The sequence below is a fragment of the Tachysurus fulvidraco genome, chromosome 5 (assembly GCF_022655615.1).
Source record: "Tachysurus fulvidraco isolate hzauxx_2018 chromosome 5, HZAU_PFXX_2.0, whole genome shotgun sequence".
NCBI classification, from domain to species: Eukaryota; Metazoa; Chordata; class Actinopteri; order Siluriformes; family Bagridae; genus Tachysurus; species Tachysurus fulvidraco.
Window position 1 is genome coordinate 25,635,904 of NC_062522.1, and position 24,496 is coordinate 25,660,399.

The window sequence follows — 24,496 nt, forward strand, 5'->3', positions numbered from 1 at the left end:
TCCATCACCTGTGAGGCCTGGCTCATTTGCATTTGTTCACTCAGAGTAGCTCAGATCCAAGGCAGGCCAAACCTCTGTCTGTGACGGAAACCTTCACGGCCTATCTATACAAAATAGTCTGTTTAATTCATATAAAAAATTGTGTGCTAAGGTTTGTCATTGCTATAGTACATATCATATTTATACAATCCTTGTGCAGACCTGGGGTCTATTTGACTCATCTGGAAAGTTTAATGTGTCATAACTTGGGTTTCCTTCCACATATTTGCCTGAAATTTACCAAGATTGTTCCAAATTATGAACTTTGCAAGTAAAATTAATCTTGTCCTCCCGGGTCAATTTGACCTGGGATATTTAGTGGGGCAATAGGTCACACTTTTACCCTTTTCAGCGCAATGAACCTACATACCTGTACAGACACAAAAATGCACACATAAAATGTCCACTAACACACGCACCCAAAACACACCACAGACACACACACACACAAATTGGGCATTGCATTTCATTATGCCTTTTGATACACTTTTGCTATGCCTTTGCCTAGTAGAGGAGTGTGTATGAGACATGAGGAGTGTGTTTGGAACAGTAAGAGTGTGTATGAGACATGAAGAGGAGTGTGTATGAGACATCCCTTACTTGGGAAAGAATGAAAAGTTGCTAATACATGAATAAAATGAAAACTTGCTAACACTTCAGTCTCCAACGTATGTTTGTAGACATATGTCATAAGCTGAGTGAAGTTATGGTCCATGGCTTTTGACATGTTCTTACACATACAGAATAAAATGATGTAATTTCATTTTCATTGGCCATCAGTGAATTATAACATCAAAAGTGAATTTTGAGACGGAACAAGAACCCAACATACCTCCACAGAAGATGCACCGTGGTACTGGGAAGGTGCTGCATAATTGAAATCAATCCATCTCTTGGCATTGTCTCTTTGAAAGCCAGGAGATTGTTTTGAAACCATTTTGACCATTTATAATGTCAGTAAATAATAAAACCTGTTTTTTCCAGGTCAAATTGACTTGAATGCTTATAAAGTAAAAATTCTACAATGATCACTCTGTGATCATTCTGTGTGATCAGCTTACATTTTGAACATTTTACACTTATGTCTATTTTGCCTACCAGATGCCATCTGATCACCCAAAATCGGGCTACACACACACACACATACACACACACAACTCAAAAACTTGGCATAAATTATTGTGAATAAAACTTCCTTTACACCTCTTATGCTTTTTATTATATTTAATTTATAAACAATAAACCTCATGATATTATGCCATGATTTTAAGTAAAATATGCAGAAATCATTAAATATTATTTTGGATAACCACTGGCTGGTGTGTGTCAAACATCCCCAGGTCAGAGCTGACTGAAGCAACTAAATTCATGAATAAAAGAGAGAAAACAAATATGATTTGAATATGAAAACACAACATCTGTGTGTGTGTGTGTGTGTGTGTGTGTGTGTGTGTGTGTGTGTGTGTGTGTGTGCTGTTTCGGCAGATCATATTTTGCCCTCTGCTTGGCAAAGGCGTTTCCAAAGTGTGAAATATTTACAAATGTGTAGCTTTTTTTTTCTGGAGGCCTAATGAGATGCAATGCCCAATTTGTGTGTGTAGGTGTGAGAGTGTGTGTTTTGGGTGCGTGTGTTAGTGGACATTTTATGTGTGCATTTTTGTGTCTGTATGTATGTTCATTGCGCTGAAAAGGGCAAAAGTGTGACCTATTGCCCCACTAAATGTGGCCGGGTCAAATTGACCCGGGAGGACAAGATTAATTTTACCTGCAAAGTTCATAATTTGGAACAATCCTGGTAAATTTCAGGCAAATATGTGGAAGGAAACCCAAGTTATGACACATTAAACTTTCGAGATGAGTCAAATAGACCCCAGGTCTGCACAAGGGTTATATAAATATATGTACTATGGCAATGACAAACCTTAGCACACAATTTTTTTATATATAATTTAAACAAACTATTTTGTATAGATAGGCCTTGAAGGTTTCCATCACAGACAGAGGTTTGGCCTGCCTTGTATCTGAGCTACTCTGAGTGACAAAATGCAAATGAGCCAGGCCTCACAGGTGATGGGGCCGTTTGCACAACAAAAGCAGGGCTGAAGAACTGTGAAAATCTCAACAGGGGGGAATCACACCTTGGGACCTGCACCAGAAAATAAAAAATCCAGTATTTCTAGTGTTAATAGAATCACATTCAAATATGAGTCGGAAAGTAGGGTATGTTAGGGTGCGTAATAGACCCAGATTTTTTGTGAAGTATAATTGACTCACCCAGTTCTAACTCATTATTTCTTCCATGGCTTTGCACACATTTTTAATTGCATGCACAGGACTTTATGGTTGTGGCCCTACACATGGTAAATGGTAAATCTATAAATAGATTTTTTTTAATGATCTAATAATTATGTATAAATGTATGGCCATCCACCAGTCAGCTTATAGCAATTATTTGTCAGTATTATCTTTCTATTATTGCAGTCATCTCTTTTCTTTTAATTATTATATATAATTTGGCAAGAACTGGTCACAACTTTGTTTGTGTGGCTGTGTTTCCTTTGTCTGAAGATTTGTTACTGCCAGTGAAGGAGGTCATAGTAATGCTGAAATTTCAAAACAAATCATTTGGATATAGAGCAAAAACAAGTGTGGCCAGAGAAGAGTAGGGTGAAGGGAAAGAACCTCTCATGATTCATGTCATACCACCTCATTTTTTATTTTTTTTATTTGAATCCAATTAAGCATACAAACTTGCTGAAGGCAAAATAACCTAAGAAGAAACAAGAATACAGCTGCAGTGATGGCCAGGCAGTAAAGAAACCCATCATCATGTAATGTGTATGGGTGCCAGACATTGACTGCAATGGGTTTTTTTAATATCCAATCTTAAAAATTGCAATTTAATGTTTATTGTCTAATTACTTTTGATTCTTTAAAAATGTGTTAAAAGTGCTATAATTCCTACATTATTCACTCAATTTGGATATAAATACTAACCATTAAAGCAATGCTGGAAGTATGCCCTTTAATAATAATTTTTTTATTTGTTATTTTTAAACTCCAATATACAGGGCTAGACATCTAAGGGTGCTTTCACGTCTATAGTTCGGTTCATTTGGTCCGGACCAAAAGCAAAAAATGATACATTGTAGCTTTTTAGCAGTTTTGGTTCCTTTTCACACCACACTGATCGTTCTGTTCCGCACCAGTTGAAACGAACCAAAATGCAGTCATGTGATGATATCCACATCACTCATTGGCCACATGTCTTTGAGCGTATTTCCTAAACTTCTTCATTGGTCAGAATAAACGTGCGGGAAATTTCAACGAAATGGCAGAAGTAAACAAAAAGAGGAAAATACAGCATACAGTACACCATGGAGAGATGACAGTGCGCTGCAATTATGTTCGTGGTTGTAATCTACTACATGTATACAGCGTTCTATACAGCATTCTATGCAAAGTCTAAATTTTCATAATGAAACGTGGATGCGGCTTAAAAAAAATCATTTTAATGCACTGCAAACGGTGAAGACGCATCGCAAGACACTTCAGGAGGCATTACTTTTGCGAAACTGTGACATGCTCATCTTCCGAAAATATTGAAACAACCCCTATGACAGCTGGTTTAGTCCACAATGCACAATACTTTTTGCAGTTAGGTCTATTCGATCTCGGACCATGTTCTCACCAAACGAACCGTGTTCAAACGAACCGTACCAGAGTTTGTTTGAAAGCGTACCGAGACCACCTCTTCAAGGAGGTCTCGGTACTCTTGTTTGGTTCGCTCACCTGCCCAAACGAACCACACCAAATGAGCAATCGAACTCTGGTACGATTCAACCGAACTAAACAAGGCAGGTGTGAAAGCACCCTAAAATAACTTTAATTCTATTAATGTCCAAATATTTATGTACCTAATCATGTACACTCACTGTCCGCTTTAGCAGGACCAGTTGAACATTTGTTCAGTTCTCAGCCAAATATTCATTGAGGTACAAAATAAGAACTTCAGTTGATGTTCACATGAAACTTCAGAGTGGTTGTTGGTGACAGATGGACTAGTTGAAAACTGATGATCTCCCTTGATTTTTATTTTTAATCATAGTAGTATGAATTTACACATAATAGTATGCAAGACGAGAAAATTGCATGCAGAAAGTCTGGGGACTGAAACACTGATGAAGATGAAGGAGATCAGATTACAAATACCAATGACAATTCTATACTTCTAAACTTTTGCAAACATGAGGCCATCATGGCATAGACCTGCAGAAACTAGCCAACTTAAGGCCTGTACCTATTATTTATATATGTGTGTGTCTGTGTGTAACATGTCTGGCTGGCCATTTTCTGTTTAGCCCTCTGACAAGGCTATTCTGCCCTTACTGCATGTCCATTTACATAGAACTTGGCAGATAGTTAACAAAATTCAAAAAGGGGTCAAACACAGGAGTAAAGTTTTACTGTCATGATCTTTTCCTAATTAATTTTAAGTGTCACATGACCTGAAACAACCATTAAGTAGCAGTTCACAATTAAAAATGTCTTTTTTGTCCTTATATCAACCTGCCACAAGGTAGCGCTAAACAAACAAACAAACAAATAAATAAATAAACGTGTTTCAGGACAAAGGCATCTCCACTTACAGAGTAGTTAATGTTTTTTGTTTTTCACACATTTTTGTGTAAGTTCAAGATAATGTGTATTAAAATCCCAGGAGATTGTTTATGAGAGCAGTTTGAGAACCTCAACAAGCCCATCTGGTATCAATATTTATGTCAACAAATTCGGAGATATCACACTTTTTCTTTATTCTGATGTTTGATGTGAACAGTGCCTGAACTCTCTGCCTGTATCTGCAAGAGTTTTGTGTTGTGCTGCTACCACATGAATAGTTGGATAATTGCATATACTGATGTTCCAAATAAAGTGTATATGAGGGTATTTTATAATTTCTTTGATTTTCTCTGTCTGTACCTTTTGTCTATAGCACTTTCAGCTGGCTTTGATCGACTCAAACCAATGCACATTATCCAAGGCTGAAAGTAAGTAACACTGTCATTTTATTGCTCTGCAGGTGTAAAGGGTCAGTCCTGTACTTGCTACTGGACTATATGTGCTGCTATACTGGCTCTATGGTTAAAGCTTTGTGCACACTGCTACACAAGTTTCTATGTGATTTCCCAGATTCTGAGTAATTTTGTGGCTCATTGATTCACTGAAGTGTGTGTGTGGTATAGCAATACAGTCTTTGTCTACAAGCAAGTACCAAAGCTTAAATCCTAGCAAGACGCTGCCACTGTTGGGTGGGCCCTTATGCTGGGCCATTAACCCTTAAGTGTCAGAGCAATGGTATAAATATAAAATATTTAAATATCAAAATATGAAGAGTTATGTATGAATTATACTGGATAGCTGACAGCAGAAATATTTGAACCTACATCTATTTCATTTTTTGGAATGGCTTCCAATTTAATTTGGTTTCCCTGGAAACACCAATCCACACACACTTGTACTAAAACACACGCACTTACGACTGGGGACATCAAGGGCTGTCTTAGTTCTCAGTCTGAGAACCATTTATTGTGTTGAAAGGTAACTGATTTGAACAAAAGGATTAATTTCTAAATAAAGCAGCCAGACATTGAGTTGGACCCATTATTTGTTCCCTTCCTGTAGATATTTCTTTAATATGGTAATGTTAATGTCTATTTCTGTATTTTTATTATAGTTTCTTTTGTCTTCTTCCTTTGACAGTTCAGTTTCACATTGCCCATTTGTATGAAATACAGGTAAGTCAATTTCTATTTTACCTTTCTTTAAAGTTTGAGTGCCTTTGTCTAAATGCATGTTGTCTTTCTGTGACTTCTGTGATATGCATCTATCCATTTTGTGATGGCAACAGGCAAGTGAACCTTTGGCACTGGACCAATGTGGCAGCTGAGGGAATTTTTGCCATCTATTAAACAGGGGAAATCCTTCTCTTCTTATCTGCTTTTTACTATGTCTCATCCCTGTGTTTTTTATATTGGAATGGCAGATTTTTCAACAGTTCTTTTGTGTTTGATTTACACTGAAGACATGTAGGTTTTATGTATTAAACATTTGGTGAAATTAAATCGGAAAATGAAAAAGTTGAGTAAGTAATGATTAATAGTGATAATAGTGCAAAGTGAACTTAAGGGATTAGAATTGAACAGCTCAAGTGCATAGTGCAAAGTGAACTTAAGGGATTAGAATTGAACAGCTTTTTGTAGCCTTAAGAAAACCACTTATCGTTGAGGCTGATAAGTAATACGGCTTTAATTTGCTAGGAAGCATAAAGAATGCATTTGAAATAAATGAAAAAGCATCATGTGGTCTTATGAGTCCAGAATTTCCCTGTTCCAGAGTGATGGGTGCATCAGGGTAAAAAGAGGCAGATGGCGTGATGCGTCCATCATGCCTATTGTACAAGTTTGTCATTATGATGGGGAAGTCCAGATCTTAACCCCACTGAGACTTATTGGGATGTGCTGGGGAAACGATGCCGCAGTCTATCTCTTCCATCGTTAATAGAAGATTGTGGCAAAAAAGTAGTGCAACTCTGGACAGACATAAATGTTGAAACATTTCCAAAGCTTATCAAAATTGTCATTATCAAAGAAAAACGGGTCTTCAAAGAAATACAGTATATAACAAGGGTGAACACGTAGAGCATATGTTCTAAATAATAAATACTATAAATAAATTAAATGTATGTTTGTAAAGTCGCATTCATGACTTTTCAGACACACACACCGACTCACACTTTTCTCTTATCTCTGTTCCTTTCATGCATTTAGAAAAGATACCGGGCAGCAAAGGAGGCTTATGAAAGTCTCTTGCAAACAGAGAATCTTCCTACCCAGGTGAAAGCAGCTACTTTACAACAGCTTGGTAAGACCACCTCATACATAAAACTATTAAAACTGGTTACATTGATGTGCAGATAACAATGTGCATGCAACTGATGTGTTTTACTTTGTAATACTTGTTTCACTTTATTAGTGCTTGTCATGCAGTATCAAAAGTTAAATGGTATTTCTTTAAAATCCTTTGAAATTGTGATAACAGGATCTATAGGGCAGTGTTTTTCAACCACTGTGCCCCGGCACACTAGTGTGCCGTGAGAGATTGTAAGGTGTGCCGTGGGAAATTATTAAATTTCACCTAATTGATCCAATATATATACACACACACATACAGACACTGAATATCTGTGTACCTATAGGTGGCAGCAGGTAGCTAAATTGCCTTGTACTTTGAAGGCCCTAGTATGAGTGGATGTCAAAAGAAAGCAAAGATGGTGACCTTGAGCAAAGTCTCTTGAGTGGGGCAATACAGTGAAAGCTATATTTAATTTGGATTTACATTCACCAGGGATGCAACGATACCGACTCCATTGGGCTTGGTGTGTGGTAAAAAGCTATCCAATAGTGCTATGGTCCCAAGTAAGTGTAAACACCATCTCCAAACGAAACACCCTTTGCTTCAACACAAGAATGCAGACTATATTGTTTGCCTGTGTGATCACATGGAGAAACAGGCAAATTTTATTAGAGAAACCACAAAGGTAAATGTGAGTTCTCAAAGCTAGCTACAGCATTGCTGAACTTGTAGCTAAATCAAAAAAGTCCCACGCTATGGCAGAGTCATTAATACTTCCCACCTGCAAAGCCATTGTAAAAGAGATGCTCGGACCTAAAGCGTTTAAAGAAATAGCTAAAGTACCTCTTTCAGTTAACACAATTTCCAGACGTATTGATGACATGTCTGGCATGGTAAACTTTGTAAAGACACGACCTGTCACATATTTGCATCTTTGTATGAGGAAATGGGAGAGGAGCATAAAGCCTTGCTGTTTCATATGGAAGTTCGATGGTTGTCGCATGGCAAAGTGCTGGCCCGTGTGTTTGGGCTGTGGGGGGAACTTAAATATTTCTGACAAATGAGAGGTCTGATTTACGCAAAGCTGCTTACAAGCGATGAGTGGTGTGAAAGGCTGGCATACCTGGCAGATATTTTTTATCATCTGAATGAACTGAACACCTGAATGCAAGGCCGAAATGAAAACCTGCGTACAAATACAGATACAAATTAATGGATTCCGTTAAAAGCTGCACCTCTGGCAACAACATATAGAAAGTGGCAACCTTGAAATGTTCCCACTTGCTAAGAAATGGCAAGATGTTAACACTTCTGCATTGTGCTAAACAATAGGTGTACATTTGAAAACTCTTGAGGAGAACATGGCATTTTATTTGTCTTCAGCCTTCACTGAATATCTTGACTGGGTTTGGGAACCATATTGCTCAGCATCAGTTGTTGGAAAGGACATGACTTTTCAAGAGCAGAGAGAACTAACTGAACTAAGACAAAATCGTGGTTTAAAGCTAAGCTTTGCTGATCTACCTTTGGACAGTTTTTGTTTGGCTGCTGTCAAGGAGTTCCCCGTCCTGGCAAACAAAGCTATTTTGACATTGCTCCCATTTTCCACAACATACCTGTGTGAGCTGAGCTTCTCAAGCCAGACTGCTATAAGAGCTAAAAACAGGGAGAGCTGTTGAGGAAGAGCTTTGTGTCTGTCTTTTTTCAATTCTCGCCAGGATAATATCTGTGTTTATCCAAACAGGCCCAGGTTTCACACTGAATGAGTAAAAATATGAAAGATCAAAAGACTTTTTTCTTTGTGTTTGATTCCTATTCAAGACACTCTGACAAGAGTGACTTTATATTGGTAATATAGTTTACAGAGTTTCATTTTTGGTTGGTGGTGTGCTTTGTGATTTTTTCAATGAACCTTGGCTCAAAAAAGGTTGAAAAACACTTCCATAGGGTCATATACTTACAATTCCAGGTAACCTTATAGTAAACTAGGATACTATGAGCGCACTGTATTTACATTAGATTGTAGTCATTTTACTGTTGCTTTTGCTCAAATTAACTTGCTCAATGTTTCAGTTCAATATCCTGTTTTATGAAGTTTTGTGAAAGTAGTTGTGATGTCCTCACCCCAGGCTGGATGCATCATACAGTGGAACAGCTAGGAGACAGAGCCAATAAAGACAGCTATGCTATTGAATGTCTGCAGAAATCTCTTGAAGCTGACCCCAACTCTGGCCAGTCCTGGTATTTTCTTGGAAGGTTGGTGGCAAGCAGTTACCAGCTTGATGGGCTGCTGTATACTGATGAATCAAGAAACATGCCCTTAAACTCTGTTTTCTTGTGAATGTTTGGCATTAGTTTGTGACTGGCTATGCTTACCACACATGCTATTCAAACTGTTTTTGTGAGATTGAAATCTCTTGCTATTATAGCTATTATTGCTATATAGCAACTGAGGCAGAGGCAAAAATAATATCATGTTTAGCATACAAGGTCTTACATAATGGTTATTACAATTTGGTAAACTTGTAGTGAATCTATAATGATAAGAAGCAAATATGCAGGTTCTCAACATATGACTTCATGACATACTGTGCAGATCTTTTGTCCTGCATTCTATTCTTTTTTTTTAATAGGTGCTTCTCAAGTATTGGGAAAGTGCAAGATGCATTTGTTTCTTACCGGCAGTCCATAGACAAATCTGAGGCCAGTGCAGACACTTGGTGCTCCATTGGGTATGGATCTAGAATGTTTTGATTTGTTATAGTTTGGCATTTTTTCTTTTCTTTCTAATACAATTTTTTACTTTACCATACCCTTGCTGCCAAATTATCCAATTCTTATTCAGGGTGCTGTATCAGCAGCAGAATCAGCCAATGGATGCTCTTCAGGCGTATATCTGTGCTGTGCAGTTGGACCACAGTCATGCTGCAGCCTGGATGGACCTGGGCACTCTCTATGAGTCTTGCTATCAGCCCCAAGATGCCATCAAGTGCTATATCAACGCCACACGCAGCAAAGGCTGCAGCAACATTGCAGCAATCACTGCCCGCATCAAATATTTGCAGGTAACTTTTACAAAATAACAGCTAATGGTATCCAGATTTGAATACTTCTGTGTACAACTTTTTACTTCTTCAGGTGTGTGTGTCTGTGGGTCTCTGTGTCCATAAGTATATGGATATAGTTGGCTGTCATTAAGCATGAGTGGTGTGATTCACAAAAGTTTTCACTTTTTTATTTTTTGTGCTTTCTATAGTTGCTAGTCAAGTACTGTTGAACTTGACAGTTTTGGTTCTGAACATTTCACTGATTTACATAGCATGTTTTCTAAGTATTTTCAGTTTTTTGACATCCCCAATATTGTATACTTCCTCAATATCTGTACATAGGAAAGGCAAGATTTTATAATTAATGATAATAGGACTTCTACATGATCAGTAGCTTCAACACTACACCGTGACCTAACTAGATGCACCTTTAAACTTGGGCAAAAGGGCACTTTTGTAAATTGTTCCGACGTCAACTATAGATTGCTGTTTAAATATGTTTTTCACGCGTTTTCGTCCTAGGCTCAGTTGTGTAACCTTCATCACACTAGTCTACAAAGTAAAAGTAAAATGCTTCCTAGTATTGAGGAAGCATGGAGCCTCCCAATCCCAGCAGAGCTTACCTCAAGACAGGGCGTCCAGATCACAGCTCAGCAGGTGAGACCAGATAGATGCACACGCTGATACAATAATCCCTGAACTCACTACAAAATACACACACACACACCCCTTACATTTGACGTTTGGCTTAATGTTCTCAACCATGCCTTTCACTTTTCTCTTATGGTGACATGAAAAGACAATTTTTTTTTATTATTTTAATATGACAGGGATGGGCATGTTTTGACTTCTTTAGTGTTGTTTTTTTAGAATTAATGTTTAAATTTGCATAAAGTTTCTTGGCACAGCTGAAGATATAAGTAATCTAGATAGTAACCCTTGTGCATATCTACTTTTATTTTATGCTTTTAGAAGAACTGAACTGTGAACTGAATTCTCATTATCTCATTATTATGTCACCCCTGTCAAGGTGTGTGATATATTAAGAAACAAGTTAGTGAATTGTATGTGTGGAAGCATGAAAAATGTGATGATAAATGAAAACTGCAAGGATCTGGAGTTACTTTGTCAATAGCCAAACTGTGACGACTATACAACTAGTTCAGGGAATCTCCAAAATGGCAGGTCTATTGTGGTCTGTTCTTGGTTTACTGTGGTTAGTACATACAAAAAGTGTCCAGAGGAAGGACAATGGTGAACCTGTGACAGGGTGCATCTATTACATGTGTATGTGAAAGCTGGTCTGCCACAGCAGACCTACTGTAGCACTAATTGTTGAAAACTCTTCAGGTATCAGAACACACAGTGCATTTGGTACCAGATGCCATAGCATATGTTAAGTGAGTGTGTGTGTAAACACACACACACACACACACACACACACACACACACACACACACATATATATATATATATATGTGTATATATATAAATAATATATAGGAGGAAGCTATAGCCCCTTGCTCTGTGACTGGTGATGTGCTATCATGCTGTGTGCAGTGTTACAGCTTTATTTTGCCTTTGTATTCAGTCCTTCTGTGCACGAGAAAGATGGTGTTCTCCCTGGAACAGTGGATAGTGATTGTGGAAGGTTATGTACAAAGCGGATCTATTAAGGAAACACAAAAGGCCTTCGCTGACCAGTACCCAGACAAACACACCAGCTGAACTTTGTATACAGAGTCTGGTTTGGAAATTGCATCAAACCGGAGGTTGGCTACTTTTATCTATTATTAATTTCTCACCAAGATTGTATTAATGGTGGGAGAATTGGACTGCTACATAAAGTCTTCTCCAGCACATCCCAAATATTCACAATAGGGTTAATGTATATGCTATATGTGACACATCTCAGAAGCAGACCCAAAGAAGTGAGCACATACCCGGTCTGAGTAGAGGCACCATGAGCTTATAGCTTGCCACATGATGGCAAGAGGAATGAAGGAATGTTCTGGAATCAGGGCTGCAGAGAAAATAGGAGAACTCAACAAGTGAAGTCAAGGAGCTTGTGGTCTGCAGTGGTCTGTTCCCGATCCGGACTGACTGAGGTCTTCTAGGTAGATGGTTATTGAGGCAGGAAACTGTGGACTTCTTTGTCATGGGGACGATGGTGGTTGTCTTGAGGCACGTAGGAACAACAGCGCTGCTCAGGGAAGTGTTGAAGTTGTCAGTGTAGACATCCACCAGCTGTGCTGAACATTCCTTGAGCACCCTGCCAGGAATGTTGTCTGGTCCAGCAGCCTTTCTTGGGTTAACTCTGCATAGAGTTCTCCTCTTATCAGCTATGCATGTACAGAGTACCTGATCGTTGGGGGGAGGAATGGTCTTCCTCGCCGCTTTGTTGTTCTGCACCTCAAACTGAGTGTCGTTTAGCACATCTGGGAGGGCGTGATCGCCTGTATGCGTTCTACATGTGCGGGGGGTCTCCGCTGTTCTGGAAGTGGCTGTAGATTATAGGGGCATGTGCGCGCTTTGCTTCTCTGATGACTCGGGACAGTTTGAGCCTTGCTGTTCTTAGGGCCACCCTGTCCCCTGTTCTGAAGGCTAGGTCTCTAGAATTCAGCAGCGCATGCAGTCTAGCAGTTTAGTACTTTAGCAGTCATCCACAGCTTCTGGTTGGAGCATGGGGCGATGGTCTTGGAGATGGTCACATCAATACACTTGCCAATGAACTGGTCACTGATGCCGTGTACTCTGAAGATGTTCCATTCAGTGCACTCAAAGTCCTGAAGAGCAGAGGTGCCTCCTGCTGGCCAGGTTTTCACATGCTTCAGAACCGGTTTAGAGCATCTGATGAGAGGGCTGAGAAGCTGAGGTGTGGGCAGGTCTCCGCACGATACGTAACGGTAATGTTTGTGTAAACAAGATCCAGCTTGTTCACCCCTCTTGTTGCAATGTCCAAATTTCCTATGTTAAGTACAATGGCCTGTATCCAGTGTTGGGTAAGTTACTTTAAAAAAGTAATTAATTACTAATTACATCATCAATTTTGTATTTAAAATACTTTACTAATTACTCTATCTGAAAAGTAATTTAATTACTCAATAAGTAATTTAACTCATTACTTCTTAAAATCCCTATAAACCTTCAAGCTCAATTTCCATGTCGTTGTAGCACTTATCTAAGTAAGATGAAAAAGTTTTTCGATCAGGCAGGGCTGCTTTTGTGCCATACACGGGTATTTTGTTTAATATGCGCCTAAAAGACGGACATTCCACAGTGCGACGCGGTAGCATCTCTTCCACTATGTAGCCTGCAATAATTTTTTTAAGTTCACCTTCAGTCACTTTCTGCACTGCCGATGTAAAATCAAGTTTTGCCTGCTTAACAGGGGTTGCCTTAGTGTTATCTGTCGATGAACATGGATACCTCAAAAGTGTTCGTCGATGCTGTCTATTCAGGTGCTTCAGTAGATTACTTTTACTATTGACCGCGGCCGACAGTTTTTTCTCACCAGGACATAGTTTACATTTTACTGTAATGTTCTTGTGTACCTGAGACAAAAATGTGAAGTAATTTGAATATTTCCATTTGGTAAAACAGCCACTCGGTTCTGCCGACATCTTCTGCTTCAGACAGCTTCACAGGCAACTGGCGCGAACTCACGCGCAGCTGTTCTACGATTTTAAAGAGGCCGCTTTCATGTTTACATTTAGACGATACATTTAGATTTTAATTTCATTATTGATTTATACAGAACTGTTGAACTAATTTACAGTATGTAACGCATAGTACAAGTAACTAATTAAATTACCTAAAAAGTAACAGTAATCCCTTACTATACTTTTTCAATGGATAAGTAATTTAATTACAGTAACGCGTTACTAAATACACCCAACACTGCCTGTATCTAACAGTCACAAACTCCACTGATGATGAGCAGTAGCTAGAAACAAGCACAGAGTTCTTGCACCATACCATGTTGATGTAAACCCACACACTACCACAGAGAGCCACAAGGGGAGCCCATCTAGCTGAATGGCAGCTTTCGGAATTCTGTCGCTGAGCCACATCTCCATGAAAACAAAGACGCACCAGTCTCTAAACTCTCGCCATGTACTTCGTTTGAGTTGGATGTAGTCCAGTTTATTGTCCAGGGAGCAAACATTAGAATGGATGGGAAAGTTGGCCGGATAGGGTTTGTTCTTAGCCTAACAGAGTCACCAGACTGCTTACCACGCTTCTGCTTCCTTGAGCACCGCTTTTGGTGTCCCCTCTCCTGGTCCATGGTATCAGGTGACGTAGAGGACTGGAGGCCTTGTCTCTACAGCAAATAGAGTTTGCTAAGCCTTTCCAACACACAGTGCAGGTTGGTTGTTGCAGGATTTCTGTATTGTATTAACTTCTGGCAGTCATATACATGAACACCGCACCACACGTCTCTGGTGTCCATGTATTATGAGTAATCGGGTTAAAAAAAACGTAAATAGCACCCTATTGTATCCGGAGTGTCCGCTGCATGCTGCAGAATAACGGTATATTATGTGTGTATAATGTTTGTGTTACTTGTATGTGGGAGTTATATGGTAGCAGCACAGTATAAAAATCATCATGCAAGGTACAGGTCCAGAGCATCAATTGTTTTGTTCATATCAACTACCAAACTGAAGAAAAACTGTGATCTCTTTGACTTTAACCAAGGTATTGATATTGGTATCAGACGAGTTGGTTTGAGTATTTAAGAAAGTGCAGACAGTGGTCTATATAGTAGAGCATTATGCAAAAAACATACACATTGAGTGAACAATAGATCTGGGGTACCTTGTTGTTTTTCATGCTGCATCTGTCCAGTTTTGATGAGTCTGTGCCCATGATACTGTTTGTGTCTACAATACAGTAATGAGTTCATTTCCATGTGCTCAATTTTTGTATACTTTAGTTCACCTGCGTTTAAAACATTGCATTAGAGCCTAGGATGTTAAGATTATACAATTGGTTGAAGCTATTGAAAGTACACATGTCTTAATGAGTGAGACATGGTGTTGATGTTGAACTGGGACAAAATACGGTAAAATTATAATAGATTTGCTGTTGTCATTTGAGGTGAAAATGATTATTAAACAGCTTTTCAAGTTCTTTTATAGATATGCACATTTTACCATGTCCCAGAACAACTTACTGAAAGATGTAGTCTTCCCCAATGTAGTTTTCTGGTGTTGTAGCTTATCTACATCAAGTTTTGATGTGCTTACTACAATTGTAGAGTGCTTATTTGAGTTCATGTCAAACCAGCCATTCTCCTCTGGTCTTGTGTCAGGTGTTTTAACCTGCACATACCTCACAGACAGGATGTTTGTATTTTATGTACAGCATTCTGTGTAATTCTAGAGACTGTTGTGAAAATCACAGGAGATTAGGTGTTTCTGGCCGGTTTTAGTATTGTAGGTCATCCATAATAAAGATTATCACGTGCATTCTGAGCTGCTTTTCTGCTTACCACATTGTACAGAATGCTTATCAAAGCTACTGTAGGCTTTCTACAGAGTAAATTTTGTTGTGCTAACATCATTGTGCTTGTTGTTTAGCTATAATTTCAACAGTCATGCCATGGCCAGACATGTATTAATAATCATTCCAAGACATTTCCATTCTGATGGGCGATGTGAGCATAACAGTTATAACTGAATAGCATAGTTATAACTATAGTATAATCAAAGCTCCTGACTTGTATATACATTTTATGTGTTGGACTGCTGCCACACAATTGGCTGATTGAATAATTGCATGAATAAGTACGTGTATAGATGTTGAGTGTCTGTGAATATGTATTTGTACACACACATGCAGACATACACTATATTGCCAACAGATTTGGGAGGTCTGCCTTTACATGCACATGAATTTTAATGACATCCCAGACTTTCCACAAGATTTAAGTGTGTGTTTATGGAAAATTTTGACTATTCCTCGTTTGTACACGATGGCCTGGCTCACAGTCTCTGCTCTAATTTATCCCAAAGTTGTTCTATTGGGTTGAGGACATGACTCTGTGCAGGTCACTCAAGATCCTACACAGCAAACTTGCTCATCCATGTCTTCATGAACATTGCTTTGTGCACTGGTGTGCAGTCATGTTGGAACAAGAATGGGCCATCCCCAAACTGTTCCCACAAAGTTGGGAGTATGAAATTATCCAAAACATTTTGGTACTCTGGCATAGTAAGTGTTCCTTTAGCTGGAACTAATTGGCCAATGAAACCCCTGAACAACCACCCCACACCATAATCCCAACTTCATCAAACTTGACTCTTGGCGAATGCAGTCAGGCAAGTACCATTCTCCAGGCAACCACCAAACCCAGACTCATCTATTGGATTGCCAGACAGAGCAAGTGATTAATTGCTCCAGAGGCAGCATGCTTTACACCACTGCATGTGATACTTTGCATTGCACTTGGTGATGTAAGGCTTGGATACAGCTGCTTGGTCATGGAAACCCACTCCATGATGCTCTCTACACATTGTTCTTGAGCTAATCTGAAGGCCACCTAAAGTTTGGAGGTCTGTAGCTATTGACTGTGCACAAAGTTGCCAACTTCACACACAGTATACAACAGAAAGTACATCTCTGTGCAATATTAATTAATTGTTAAATGATTTGATCATAGTAGGAGGACTGGATCATGGTAGGATATTTGCTCTTATACAATATTAAAAACTAAGAGTTTAAATTTACAATATTAAAAATACTGTCAGAACTCAATGCAACAAATTTCAGTACACTATTTATTTACCAAGATTCAAATTGTATTTTTGCAAAATCATGACGAATTGTGATGTTTTGCACACAATTCTGAAGATATATTCTGGACTAATGAGTGAGTGTTTTTCAGCTGCTCTTTCCTGGAACGGTTGTGTTGCTATACTCTTCTCTTTTAAAGATGCCAAAGTTCTTCTGTTGGATTCAAGTCAGATGACATACTCAGTCAGGTCATAGTTTTCACTTTTTTCTTTTTTTTAGAAACAGAATTTTGGCAGTGTGCTTTAGGTCATTATTAATTTAATTTTATTTGTATATAATTTTCTTTTAACAATGCAAATTGTTTCAAAGCAGCTATTCAGAAACAAATGACAAAGTTTATTATTAAATTTATTTACTTTTAATAAGAAATTTTGACACAATGGTGGCAAGGAAAAAACTTCCTGATATGATAAGAAAAAGTCTTGAGAGAAAACAGACTCAAAAGGGAACCCATACTCATTTGGGTGACAGCAGAGTGTGAGGTTACAAATAGTCTCCTTTCTACAACTGGAAGAAAAAAATATTCATGATAGGCTTGTCTAAGTAGAAATGTTTTCAGTCTGGGAGTCCTGAACACGTATACACACACACACACACACACACACATATATGTATGTATGTATGTATGTGTGTGCATATGGGAGCATGTATATCGAGAAAAGCAGAGGTCCTAGAACTGATCCTTGAGGGACCTTATAATTAACTGGTAATAAACTGGAGGATTCACCATTTAATTCTACAAAATGGTATCGATCAGATAGGTAGGATCTAAACCAACTTAAAGCCTGTCCATGAATACCTGTGTAATATTGTAAGCGATCTAGAAGAATGTTGTGATCTATAGTGTCGAATGCAGCACTAAGGTCAAGTAGAACTAAGTGACATACAGTCTTTGTCCAAAGCTAAGAACAAGTCGTTAGTGACTTTCACAAGTGCAGTTTCTGTGCTATGATGGGGCCTGAAACCTGATTGAAACTCTTCGAGGATATTGTTCTCCTGTAAGAAGGAGCTCAGTTGAACAGACACAACCTTTTCAAGTATTTTAGACATAAACGGAAGGTGTGAAATAGTTCTGTAATTTGTTAGGTCATTTGGATCTAAATTAGGTTTTTTGATGAGTGGCCTAATAATATATATAAATATATGAAGTGCTCTCTTGCCAAGCCGCATTAATCGCAAAGCGAAACTCATGAACCCATTTATCCTATTGTCGATGGTTATCTTTGACATACAATACGATCATAGTCTTGAGAGTGCGATTCACTCTTTCAGTCAAATTGGTTTGCGGATGGTATGCTGTGGTAAGTTTTTGAATTACTCCCTGTTGTTTACATATGGCATTGAGTAGCTGGTACGTGAATTGAGGTCCACGATCCGATACTAGGTAAGTTGGTGTTCCCCAGCGAGTAAAAATCTCGTTTACAAGTATGTCCGCGATCACATGGGTCTTCGCTGAACGTAAGGGGAAAACTTCCACCCACTTACTACAGTAATCCACAATAACTAATAGGTATTCATTCAAGTTTGAACTTTTAGGAACTTTTATTTCTGGCCAGTAGACCACATTAAGTAACCAACGCAACATCTTCATACGTCCCATATGTCCACTCAGTGTGTTATCGTGGGCAAATTCGACGAATATCTGTCGAAGGCTTGAGGGAATGATCACCTGTAAACTACTTCCTTCCAATGAATCAGGTATACATCAGAATAAAAATTGGTTTTGAACCACATAATGTATGTAGTCTGTGTCTTGTGTAGAATGTTTCGGTTTGTCCCATAGTTCTTGCAGTACTGGGTCAGCCTTCTGGAATTTTCCTAATTCTTCCCAGTCTATGGGCAGATCTTTACCCACATCTTGTGCATGACAGACTGCCATTGGACTTGGGATATCTTCTCCAGGTAGGGTAACGAATCAGGAACAACATTACACCGACCTTTTCTGTTTTTCAAAAAACCAGAAATAAAACGACGACCGCTGAACCTCCTTTAAGTTCCTTGGAATAGGGAAGTTCTTCACCGCCTCTACCTTGGTTTCCTCTGTTTTGATCCCTTCATCAGAAACCACATGTCCTAGGAAAGATAATGATTTCCTACACAGGTTTCATTTCTTAAGATTTAACGGTAAACCACTTGCTTCCTTTTCGCAAAACACTGCTTTGAGATCTTTGTGTTGTTGTATGTTTTTTAGAATATACCACAATGTCATCAATGTATACGAAGCAAATTCTTCAGTATTTGGTTCATCAGTCTTTGAAAAGTAGCTACTGCATTTTTCAATCCAAATGGTAGACGAAGAAATTCATATTGGTGGTTGTTGGTAATGAACACAGTTATCTGGATGCTGCAGTCATTCAACATAACTTGCCAATATCCACTCCTCAGTCTTGGAGTGCTGAATACTGAGGCTCCATACATTGACTCTAAGATGTCTTGTATTTGAGGCATTGGGAATCCATCCAATGGGGTTTTGCTATTTAGAGCTTGATAATCTATATTGAAACGTACACTTCCATCTTTCCTTGGCACTAAGACAACAGGAGCTGCTCAGGGTGAAGTAGATGGTCATATTATACCTTTGCTCAGCATCATTTCAACTTCATCATCAATGAAATTTTGACTGTAGGTCGAAGATATCAAGAGAATGATTGTGGTGATTCCTCTTGTCCGGCAAGTGAATAAGAAGAACTGTTGAAGTCGAGCTTTAAACCAGTTGACATAAGGAAATCAAGTCCAAGAATGAGTGGAAATGATAAGTCTTGATTCCTCAGGATAAATAACCTCACCGGGTATGTGCTTTCTTGTAATGTACATTCCCATCTCACTTCTCCTAATGCTCATCACAGAACAAGAGTTCTTTGCTAGATTTCCAAGTCTCAGAATCTTCCTTCCATTTCCTCCACAAAGATTCTTGTATTAGGGAACAATGCTGTTCCTCAAAATAGGGTTTCAGGCAGAAGGCCACATTGAGCAAACACCCAAAGCCATGCTGGTACCTCTACCCAACACTATAACTTGTCTCTCTTAAAAAGGATAACACTTCCTTTAGAGAGCTCTTTACCTCCCCCGGAGGTTGGAAAAAACATTACAGCTAACACATGTAACAGATCCTTAGCACTGATACACTGTAGCCTTTACTACTTGAGAGACTACCAAATAGCCCATACCTTTTAATCAAAGTAAGCATACAGATCATTAAAAGAAAAGAAACAGTTTGCTGCACATGACTGTTCAGTTCTTTAGAGGTTAGTAGTAGCAGAGTTATTGCAGTGTGGATGAAATAGAAGTGTTGTTATATCTTATGGTTCTATTTTAGAACTGCTGCTGCTTTCTGGACTAACTTGAGCTACTGGAACATCTAAACAATAAGGCATTGCAGTAATCCAACCTAGAGGCAACAAAAGCATGAACTAGTATTTCTGCCTCACGCAGTGACACATTTCTTATCTTAACAATATTTATGATATGAAAGGAGGCTACCCTAGTAATACTATCTACATGAGCTTCAAATGAGACACTGGAGTCGATAATCTCTCTAATAACACTAATCTTTTTTTGCTGCACATCATTGTTACAACCCTATGTTTGGGTCTAGGGGAGTGCTAGGGTCAGCAACTGGTGCTTAACAAGTTGACCATGCAATGGGAAACACCAAAAATCTCAGTACCACTGTGGTTGCAGAGCGCCAATAATTTGCTTTTCCAGGGTGGTGTCCACATGATGTGGCTCCTCCCTTCAGTGGTTGGGATTTCGAAAGCGGTCAATTATATCATATTCATATTATATTCCCCTGCCGGACACCCTGTACAAACAAAGTCATCACATAAACAATAACCAAAATATGGTGCCATGAGCTGGTGCCTCTTACCTGGCTTTGCTGAAACATATAATTGTGTGTCATCAGCATAACAGTGGCAGCTAATATCATGTTTAAACATGATTGTACAAAGAGGTAGCACATATTGGGAGAAAAGCAGTGGGTCTAATACAGAACCTTGTGGTAACATTGGGCATAATCTTAGCATGTATAGAGAAGTAACCATTTACATCTGCAAACTGATAGCGAGTCATATATGACCTGAGTCAAAAAAGGGCTGTTCCCTTAACACCAACACATTTTTTCTAGCCTATCAAGAATATCATGATTTGTGGGGTCAAAAGTATGGTGTTATAACAACACAGTTTATTGCAGTTAATTTGGCAGAAATTAATTCATTTTATTTCAGCTTACCCATATGTTAAGAGGTACTTTTCTAGGTTTGTGATTCTTTCCATGTAACTTGTGTTTTGCATGTAACATTCAGTGAAAGGTTCTGATGACAACAGTGTAATTTTTGGCAAATAAAGGGGAGTTGTTGACCCCTTGTGCTGATTGTTTCTCAAGAACCATGTGTATGTAAATATATTTCTGTACGCAAGAACAAGGCAAAAAGCAGATGGAAAATTTAGTGCAGTTTTTTAGTGGTCACAGGTGAAAGCAGCAGTGCAGAGTGTAGAGAGAAGCAGGAGGTGCAGCGGTGTTTTGGTAAGCAATTCAAAGAGTGGGGGTGAAAATGGAGGTAAAGGAAGGAAAAACTAGCATTAGTTCACCATACATGATTCCTCTCCTACTGCTCAGGAAGGCTTCTTTAGCTTGCCTACTCCCGGAGGATGAAGAGTTACAGGCCGCTCCTCTGGGTTTGGTGCACTTTTTTCTGCCCCGCTTTGCTGCCGCACACCCCAAATGGAGTAGATAGTCTGTCCAGGTGGTGGACTTCCCCCAGAACTGGCTTGGGCACTACAAGGATGGGGCTTGACCAGGGGCTGGTGGACTCTTCGATGAATCCATCTCGCAGCATTTTTTCCTCTTTCTATTGCAGGCGGTCCCGACCCTCTCAAGGACTGCATAGGGGCCCTGCCACTCTGTCAGGAACTTGTGTGTTGGGGATGAGCAATAGGACCTTGTCTCCATGGCAGAATTCATGGGGCTGCAATGGGTGGTTGTAGGAGTGCTGCTGGTCATGCTGGGCTCCCTCTATATGCTCCCGGACTATCTGGCTGATGTGGTCCTGCATGTCCCACACAAAGTCGATGACAGACCGGAAGGGAGAGGGCTGTTTGATACAGGCTTCCTGGGTCACGTCGATCAAGTCCCTGAGATCGCCATCCGAACAGCAGCTCAAACAGGTGTGAAGCCAGTAGAGGCTTGTGGAGTCTCCGTGACAGTGAAAAGGACATAGATGAAGCAATCCTTCAGCTTTTGTAGAGTTTTCCAGGCTTCCAGGTGACCTGGCAGTGGGGGAGTGTGAGCCAGATGTAGTAGAAGGAGGGTCCAGCCCCGCAGAACCACCAGCATGTGGGAATGCTCACCTCTCTGCTCCATCCAGAAGAAGAATAGGCCATCCTTAACCAGGAAATAGGAGGCGGGTAGGGACTGTTAGATCTGTATTGATCCTCTCAATCTGTCGCACCTGGGCCCAGCAGTGCTTTAGTCGATCATCCTCTTTTTATCTCCCCAAATCCTCTCTCTTGGTGAACCTGCTGAAACACAGAAAATTCAGCATTAGTTTGGGTAGGAGACTCACCTGGAGAAGTGGCATTGGTATCCCGTTCCTCCCATGCCATGCAGACAGATTGCCGTCGTTTCTTTCTCTGTAGGTGTGATTTGAGAATGGGTGGCGGCTCCTCAGGTGGCTGGGAACCCAGGAGTACAGGGACTGGAATATCGGAGATCACGCCCACCGGTAATGGCCATTCTCCATTGGACCCTGTTATCCGGACCGGCTTTGCTGTGTGGGGCAGGATATTGGCCACTTTCCAGCTCAAAAAATGCAGCCATAAAGCATGATGCTGACACCTCCATGCTTTGAAGTGGGGATGGTGATCTTTTAATGATATGCTGTGCTTTTATGGACACAACGTTCAACTTTGGTTTGGTTTTTTTTTTTTTTTTTTTTTTTTTTTAGTCAGGTCTGAGTTTGTTTGTTTGTTTATTAATCTATCTATCTATTTATTTGTTTGTTTGTTTGTTTATTAAAACTTTCATATTGCTACCCTCCCTTTTAGCCCAGAGACATGAATATTTCAGGAGATTGTTGTCACCTGTAGCAAGCGATCAGTACTTGCCAGAAATTGCTTAAAATCTTTTAATGTTGTGGTAGGCCTCTTGGCAGCATCTCTGACCACATTGTTGCTGGTCTTTTCAGCAATTTTAGGCGATGTTCTGTTCTTTGTAATGTCACTATTGTGCCATATTTATTCTACATTTTGATTATTTTTACACTGTTCCATGGTATATTCAGTTTCGTCATTTATTTTTGTAACCATCTAAAATCAGAAGCTAAGAAGATATCAGAAAAATCCTATAGGAACAGCTGTACACATCATTATACAAGATTATTATGATTTTTTCTGAATAATGATTTACCACTTTAAATGAATAGGACTACACTTTTTTTTTTTTTTTTTTTGCAATTGTTCGTTGTATAGGCCTCCATAAGTTCCAGACTTGAATCTGCTTCCTGACAGCACTTAGAGAACATTGCCTTGATAGGTTGGTCATAAATAGCCAAGGCTAATCTTTAACCCATTGTGTGTTAAATCGGCAGATTTTTCTGTCAGCTGAGGAGGAGCCTGGCCCATCAGCTGCCATTACACTGGAGCTAACACTGGCTGTAACCAGTGAAACGTTAAATCTTGAGGGTGACTCGTCATCCTATAAAAAGGTGTCTTTTCTCAGTGGATGACGTGCCAGGATGTTGGCTTGTCGAGGTAACATTTAGAACTGTGCAAAGTATATATTTAATAATATTTGTTATTTTTTAATATTACTTAATATAGACTATATCATTAAGCTTATCTAAACAGTCATGCTAGCAAGACGGTTTTAATAGCCTGTCCTTGGCAACATCATAAAGGTTTATTTTTGCACAGAATTTTTTTTAAATTGGTAAACCAAGCAAAACTCTCACAATTTACAGCATTTATTTTCACTTAGCTTTTTAGCTAGAATAGCTAGCGATAAAACAGCAGAAATCCGTGAGGGGAAAGAGACGTGTTAAGGAACATGGGAAAGGTTGACAAGAAAGCCAAACCATGATAAAACCATGTTGCTACCTAAAATAGGACTGCAAGATTTTTCATATCTTTCTGCTCTATATATTGTGACAATTTGTCTAGTCATTTTGCATTCTAATTTAGCTTTTACTTCCTTTTCTTTTCTTTGTGATAATTTTGACACCATGCAAAAAGATGAACAAGAGTTGTTCGATTGTATAAATCTATAATTATTTTTTAATATTGACTCATATTTTAGGGGTCATTTTTAAAGTGACATTTTTTGTAATTTGGTATGCAAGGTAGTGTTATGGGCTTGGAACTTGTGTTGGTTTCATCCCTCTAAAGCCCATTTATGGGACCAGATATGCTTAAGCAGTTTTTCTTTATTTCTTCAGTTTTTCTTTTTTCTTTTTCTTTAACCCTTATGGACGCCTCGGGACATTTTTGTCTATTAGGGTGCATAGTTTCCCCATTTTTTAGGCCATATCTTTGTGTTTCAGCTAAATAAATGATTTTTTGGGACAAGCCTTTATATAACACATACTTTGTAAAGAGGATTTAAGATTTTTTTACCAGGTCTATAATTTTCTGTATTCAAATTTCACACCCTAACATGTAGTTTGTGTCAGAAATCCTCAGTTCTAATCAAAACTACTAAA

The 24,496-nt window shown here is 39.0% G+C and overlaps 1 protein-coding gene across 10 annotated transcripts in view; it reads left to right on the top strand.

The window, feature by feature from the left end:
- Positions 1-24,496, top strand: part of LOC113643103 (lysine-specific demethylase 6A-like) — a 95,866-nt gene that overhangs the window by 19,764 nt on the left and 51,606 nt on the right. For 9 of the 10 annotated variants that reach the window (XM_047813075.1, XM_047813070.1, XM_047813071.1 and 6 more), the window contains 7 exons: positions 5,033-5,087; positions 5,800-5,834; positions 6,867-6,960; positions 9,081-9,207; positions 9,585-9,683; positions 9,797-10,016; positions 10,521-10,655. In XM_047813075.1, coding sequence (XP_047669031.1) covers positions 5,033-5,087; positions 5,800-5,834; positions 6,867-6,960; positions 9,081-9,207; positions 9,585-9,683; positions 9,797-10,016; positions 10,521-10,655 — 765 coding nt within the window. The remainder of the gene's footprint in view (positions 1-5,032; positions 5,088-5,799; positions 5,835-6,866; positions 6,961-9,080; positions 9,208-9,584; positions 9,684-9,796; positions 10,017-10,520; positions 10,656-24,496) is intronic. The other variant, XM_047813073.1, reaches the window with a different exon arrangement.